Genomic DNA, 6,643 nt, shown 5'->3' with positions numbered 1-6,643 from the left:
AACATTCCCACGGGTTCGCGCACATGCATCATTGTGTGAAACAGTGGGGGGAAGGATAGGGGGAATAGGGAGATGTGGGGAGAGGGTGGTTAGGGAAAGGGTGAGGGTGTCTGAGGGTGAGTGGGGGAGAGGGCTGTGCCCTGACATGCCTGCATCATGGCAGGTTCATCATCTGGATGTCCTCTTCCTCCCAGGACACGATGTTGTGGAGCTCAAGATGTTTAGACATGAGGGTGGAGTATTGAGTAGAGGTGTTGGGTAATGACTGGACTTAGTCAAATTGATGGAAAGGATTTTTGATTTCCCACATGGATTCAAATTTGGGATTGGCCGAACAATTCCCACATGCACCAATTGGGCCTCCAGGGGCATCAGCCCTAAGAAGGGGATACTGTCACAACCCGACATATCCACCACTTCTGTCAACGCATCCTAGTGCCACTTGGCCCATCCCACCTGCTACTATCATCATCCGTCCATCCATCCATCCACCTGTCACCCTCATCTGCACTTTCTCCCTGTGCACGTACCTCCCAACCAAGGTTGCCCATTCGAGTGGTTCATTGTTATCCACCTGCCAGCTGGACAGCTTGCTAGATGGCTGGATGGCCTTTTCTCTCTTTTGTTCACTTGCGGACTATTGTTCTCCCTTTGCCACTCCTTGTTTCTTTATTTCCTTTTGTTGGCAAGGTTTGCCGATATTAACCATTTGTCTATTTCTCCATTCATTAATATTGCACTTGATCCACCACTCCTTCCAGGCTGGTCCATTTAGTTACTTGTGCTTATAACGCATGTAGGTTACACCAGATGTACCTCAGTTCATATATCAACTTGGATTCCCCCCCTAGTCTCTTCTCTTCATTGTAAGGCTTCTGTCTGAAATTGGGACACCAACGTAAGAACAAAGTGCAGCGCTCCACCCGAGTCGCTGAAGCTGAAGTCCCACCCCTCCAACCTTATGAGCCTGGACAACTTTGTGTGCCCTTGCAGATCATCTGGATACATGTCCGACATGTTCCGGACAAGAAGACATGGTCATTGGGGATTTGGGGATTTGAAGATTTGGGGGTGAAAGTCAGAGGCAATGGAATTGAGGGGGATAGTGTAAGGTCAGTGTGGGTTCCAACCTGGGTGACTCCTCAGTCCTCTGGCTGTCAAGATCATAGGCTGTATCAAGCTTAGATTTGACAGGGGTGAGGGTAAAGAGTAAAGAACCCTTTACCTGAGCCCGAGCCATACAAATGTAAATACAGTTGTGTACAACAAGAAATAAACAGGAATAAAGTAATAAACACTGCTCCACCATCCATTCCTTACAGATAGGAATCAAGAAAGGAAAAGTTGAACGTGATAGTACTGTAGGGTTGGGAGGCAGGACATGAGAGTGGAGGCTGTGAATGAGGACCCTGGTAACCTAGGGAAAATGAATTGCAAACCTGAGGTATTGGCAATGATAAAGGACCTCTTGCTATAGGCTTTTTGTGTCACAAAGATTCATAGGACCCACTACAGAGTAGTGGGAATTTTGTGTTTTTCTCGATAATTTATTGGTCAATTCAGTCTCAAATTATATATTCTGGAAGCTATTCAATGGGGCTATCCAACTATATAAAGTGTGTCTAGACCGTGGGAAACAGTCTTGACACCCCTCTGGACAGCAGCCAGCAATGTGCACAGACAATGAGTCACAAGTTAAATAACCACAAAATAACAATATAACAATAGTTTGGATGATGCCGCTACAATACATAATTTCAATTGCAGGAGGTCCCCAAACCAATAAGGGGGCCCCCAATACACAAGAGCCTCTTGGTGGGGTTAGCAATGCAAAATCTGTACCCTATAGGGCCTCGCCCCTGGCTGAGCAAGGTGGTCGGACAGCACGCATCAATTTTTCATCAACATTTCTCCCATCGGATAAACAGACATCGATTTTCCATCACAGAAAGTGTTGGAAATTCAACGGCTACTAAAGTGCGCAGTGGCCACTGGGTACAAGAGGAATAAGGTGGCGAGGTAGAAACTTCATTTTGTTCTATTTCATTTAAACATAGCGCCTCGGGCGCTATGATTCCTCTTTGGCCTGGCATACTACGCACTGGGTCCTTGACCATCATCTATAGAATACCGACCTTTTCGCTAAACCCTGCCTCCCTCAGTTCACTCAACGTGAAGCTGAGGTGAGAGCAGTGATTACACTAACTATTGTGATTCTTACTGATAATCGGTGTATATTAGTATTATTGCGATTAGCTATTATTTCAGAAAGAGCTGGGATTGCACCGTACTTAGATTTCCGACGGCGGAAAGGCTGCGGAAATCTTTGGCTTAAACGCAGTGAATGAGCACCCGGTTCATCACCTGGCAGAAAATTTGTGTCACGCTTGGGATGCGCCGGTAGTTGGTCGCGTGGGTCCAGTATGCGCTCGTCTCCAACAGGTAATCGGTTTCAAAATGCAATGAATGGTGCAACCTCTGATACGGAGTTTGCCAGGGATTTTGAAAACGCAATAAAGATAACCCCACACACTGCTCCCTTCATGTATGCGCGCTGTAATGGCCGCACTGCCACGTCATCATGAGATTATGAGTAACAAAATAGAGTACAACAAATCGGATAATCGGATAGTTCACGGTGACTTCTCCTGATGAGACATTTTTTTTCTTTTGGCTTCGTGGCAGTAAGGGCTCGTGGAAAATAAAGAGCAGTCTTCGCTTCGCCGCCGTAGAGAAGGAACCTCTTACCAGTTCTTCCCAATGACCCCCTTTGAAAACCTTTCTGGTGGCTACTGGTATGGCATTGTTTTTATGGCTATGTGGGTTAGAGTTATCGTTATCAACAGACTTGGCGTGCTAAGTTTTCTCCTCCAGATTCCTGGGGATCACAACCATCCAGTCGAGAGCTTATTTTCTGAAATTTCCCGGCGACCCCATCGTGACGAAAATTCTAGTATGTTGTCTCATAACGCTGATTTGTCGCCTAAACTCCATCCGACGATTGCTACTCTGTCCAGGTTGTGGTGCTATTGTGAGTCGGACTAACGTCGCACCATGTCTATAGCTCTGACATCGCGTATACCCCAGATTGGCCCAGGTCTTTGGTTTGTGCGTGCACCCCTAGTACTCCATGGCTTTCATTATCAACACTCATTATGTAGCGGATGCTCTGTGGTGGCCCAGTATAGGATGATCGTTATTCGCGTAGACTCAGCATTCAAGGATTCATGGCGAGCCCACTTCGCATGCTATTTACAGTCCGCCTGACTTGCTGTTCAGGTATAATGCCGAATTTACTCTGAGCACGGTGTGTCCCATACTTCTACCAGCGTTCACGCCATCTCAGTTAATGCACCCAGGTCCTAGCCTCCGTCTTAGTCCAAAACTTCTTCGCCTGGCGTATAAGTAGAAGTCTGTTCCAGTTTTCTCAAGTTCGGGATGAGTAGAGCCACTCATTAGTTTATCCTCAGTGACAAAGATATGGTGGGCGATACTGGTAATTCTGTTCAGCTTGCTTAATTTTGGTCAGTAACGTTCTCACTGATCCGAGTACTACAATCTAATGGGATGTCCATAGCCTTCGGAACCGGTAAACCATCTTGTCTTTTCTGATTCTATTTCTATTGCGATACTGACCAAACTACTCCAATCTGTCGTTAGCGGTGTATACTCGAGGGTAGGTAACCATGAAACCCAGCCCAATGTGCAAGCAATGATACAAGTGTCTGTGTTCAAAGGCAACTATATGCGAACACGCTGCAGCTTCCCAAATGGAACCGGAATCCCATCATCGGTTGGGCTGCATTTCAGGGTCGTCCACATCTTTATCCATCATTGCGGAGATTCAGAGAGAGCTCTTGTAGGCTGCCACAGACACTTCAATCGCCGCAATAATGATCATCCAGTTGCGTCATAATCGAACCGGATTCCGAAGGTATGAGTTATCTTCCAACTGCGGGACGCTGGTCTGAACAGATAGATGTTGCCAGGACAGATAGAGCTATCGCAGTACTGGTTAGGTACGCTATTCATAGCGGTGCAGCTACCAGGTCAGCCATCTGGTGTTCGTCAATACGTGTGGAGATTTAGGATATATTTCTCAATAGCGTTCTTGCCATGACGGTGTTATTCCCGGTGAGTAGGAGTTTTGACCCTCTGTGGTGGAGAAAATCACAAATCGCCTCATTCAATCTAGTATATCTTTTATGGGATGCACTTCCTGCATATGTGGTCTGTAGCGGTTAGTTCAGACTCCCCATTACCCATATCACCTCTAATCCCCTCATTGTTTAGGCATTGGGAGGAGTGTACACCATCACTCTGCTAGCAAAGTAAGTCTCATGATTGCACAATGAGGAGTGCATGTTGATCGCTAATTTTTGCATCATTCTCACTGGCAGCCTGCATGGCCGTAGTCATGTCCGACAATATCTGTCACCAGGGCCTCAAGAAGATGCTGGACAGTCAATTCACTTAACCAAATTGCCCATTCTTTCTAGTCAAGGATCCAACTGAATGGGGGTCACCTGCACAGCAGTGTCACTCCTATGCCGATGCTATGTAAAATGTGTCACTTTTGATGGCATGTTCTGTTGTGGCATTGTGACTTTTTCATTCCTTGTGTGACCTTTCACTTGGTTTGTTCTTTTAAAAGTCCAACCATACCCTCTTCTTCCTCCAGTACTTGTGTCTTGGTAAACAATGTCTCTTTGATATCCTGAATGAGTCATACACTTTGCTCTTGACTGTTTTCAATACCATTTGGAATCTAGCAAAAGACATTCATTGAGTGTGGGGGATGGCCATACTAATCAGGACACCTGTTAGATACACGGAAATGCAGGTCTAAATGATGAAAGGCTATGGCCTCAGTGACTTGGAAAGGAGTGCTGTGCCCAGCAAGCACATCCAGTTGCCTTAATTTGACAGACTGGAAGAGTCAAGTGAAGAGGGGGGGGGGACTGAAAGGAAGGGTAACAAAAAAAAGTAAAGGTGACATTCCCGACTTATCAGGAATAAATCAAAATAAACAATGAATAAACAATGAAAGCGAAGGCAATTGTCAGGATCCGGACCCCAGCTGGGAGTGGCCGGAGGGCAAGGCCGGGTGTGGAAGCTGGGGTACTCTCCCCAGGTGCTAACTCCTCGAAGTCGCTGAGGGGACTGGCCTCAGCCTTCACAGGGAATGAGCTGAGAAGAAGGGTAAGCTTCTCAGCCCCCTGTGAGGCCGACACAAAAGGACCCTAGGAACTATACAGTTCCCACTTGCTGCCGACTTTCCATAACGGGTGTGACCCGTGGGAAAGTTCTGGGCAAGCTGCTCGCCCAGAATGTTCCCACGGTCGTGGCTGTACATTTCTGGGCGAGTTGCTCGCCCAGAACATTCCCACGGGTTCGTGCACGCGCGTCATTATGTGAAACAGTGGGGGGAAGGATAAGGGGAATGGGGAAATGTGGAGAGAGGGTGGTTAGGGAAAGGGTGAGGGTGTCTGAGGGTGAGTGGGGTCAAGGGCTGTGCCCTGACAGCAATAAGGCCTCCACTCTTCAGTGTATAGACAAGTATAACACAAAGGTGGTTAGACCTAAGTTGCACATAGAACAAAGCACAGGTGACATGGGTGATTAGACCTTAGCCACTCTGTGAACAAAGTATACAGCAACACAGGTGGTCAGACCTGAGCCACTCTGGAAAGAATTAATAAAACATCGGTAACAAAGGTGGTTAGACCTTTGCCACGCAAAAAATGAAAAATAAATTTCAGGCCCATGAAGGCCCACTTCTCCTTAGACAATTGTCAGGGGGGTGATGGGGTTGTTAGCCCCTAGGCCAGTAAAGGCCACTCCTCCCTAAATGATTGTTTAGGGAGCAGAGATGAAGATATTGAAGATACCCATGAAAATGGGTAAATAAAGAGTTGGGCCAGAAGCGCAAGTGCACTTATATGGCCCAGTGTTAGTAAGTGCTTATTTGCACTTAAAAACAACAGTGAGATGGCTTATTCATATTGGAATATCAATGTCCATGTGTACCAATATTCTCTTTACTAACGCAATATCAATTAAGGATATTGTATATACCTTTTGTCTTGATGCTTACTTCATTGCTGTCAAGATGTGATGATTCTGGGAGATCAGGGAGTGGACTGGAGCTTCCCCAGGAAGCCCAAGTCTGCCAGCTAGTACAAGAGTCTGAGAAGGATGTGGCCTCAGCAACTCGGAGGGGAGTGCTGTGCCTCCATTACGTCTTAGTTTGTCCTTAATTTCAGATGGCTGATGTATCTTGTAAGAGGGGAGCAAGAATCACTCATAGGGGAGTCTAGGGGTGAGGTTTTAGTTGAGATTAGAACTGAGGTACAAAGGTTCTAATCTACAGGTATATATATAAAAGCAGAGGAGAGGACTTTAGTCAAAGTCTGAAAGATACCAAACGGTTCCAAAAGACACTGAAGGTTATCCTTAATGGGGAACCAAGGTGTCAGGTTGAGGAGGGTGGAGTAGAAGGCCAAAGAGTGAATGGGAACGAGAAGTGGGTAAGAGAAAGTTAGCTGACTGAATTGAAAGAAGTAAAGGATGACTAATTAGGATGATGAAGGGTAGAGTCGCTGTCACGAACCCACCTGGGGGAGATCCGAAACGCTACCCA

The 6,643-nt window shown here is 46.5% G+C and overlaps 1 protein-coding gene across 1 annotated transcript; it reads left to right on the top strand.

Moving 5' to 3' along the window:
* The first annotated feature begins 2,534 nt into the window (after positions 1-2,534).
* Positions 2,535-4,772, top strand: EI90DRAFT_3042839 (uncharacterized protein). The gene is made up of 17 exons (XM_039059208.1): positions 2,535-2,819; positions 2,875-2,953; positions 3,018-3,031; positions 3,088-3,108; positions 3,162-3,230; positions 3,280-3,307; positions 3,360-3,411; positions 3,471-3,524; positions 3,578-3,589; positions 3,661-3,676; positions 3,738-3,810; positions 3,864-3,934; positions 3,990-4,049; positions 4,107-4,134; positions 4,196-4,240; positions 4,294-4,331; positions 4,401-4,772. Exons 1-17 carry the CDS (start codon positions 2,761-2,763, stop codon positions 4,513-4,515), a joined length of 834 nt encoding a protein of 277 aa, XP_038919872.1. The 5' UTR covers positions 2,535-2,760; the 3' UTR covers positions 4,516-4,772.
* The last annotated feature ends 1,871 nt before the right edge of the window (positions 4,773-6,643 follow it).

This window comes from Cantharellus anzutake (assembly GCF_015039405.1).
Source record: "Cantharellus anzutake strain C23 chromosome Unknown EI90scaffold_9, whole genome shotgun sequence".
NCBI lineage: Eukaryota > Fungi > Basidiomycota > Agaricomycetes > Cantharellales > Hydnaceae > Cantharellus > Cantharellus anzutake.
This window is presented reverse-complemented; position numbering and strand designations above follow the sequence as displayed.

What these genes read in the sequence shown, in the direction of transcription:
- EI90DRAFT_3042839 (XM_039059208.1), top strand. Translation starts at nt 2,761, where the DNA reads ATGACCCCCTTTGAAAACCTTTCTGGTGGCTACTGGTATGGCATTGTT. An exon ending in CCGAATTTACTCTGAGCACG is followed by an intron (nt 3,308 to 3,359) that starts GTGTGTCCCATA and finishes TAATGCACCCAG; the next exon opens with GTCCTAGCCTCCGTCTTAGT. An exon ending in AATCGAACCGGATTCCGAAG is followed by an intron (nt 3,935 to 3,989) that starts GTATGAGTTATC and finishes AGATGTTGCCAG; the next exon opens with GACAGATAGAGCTATCGCAG.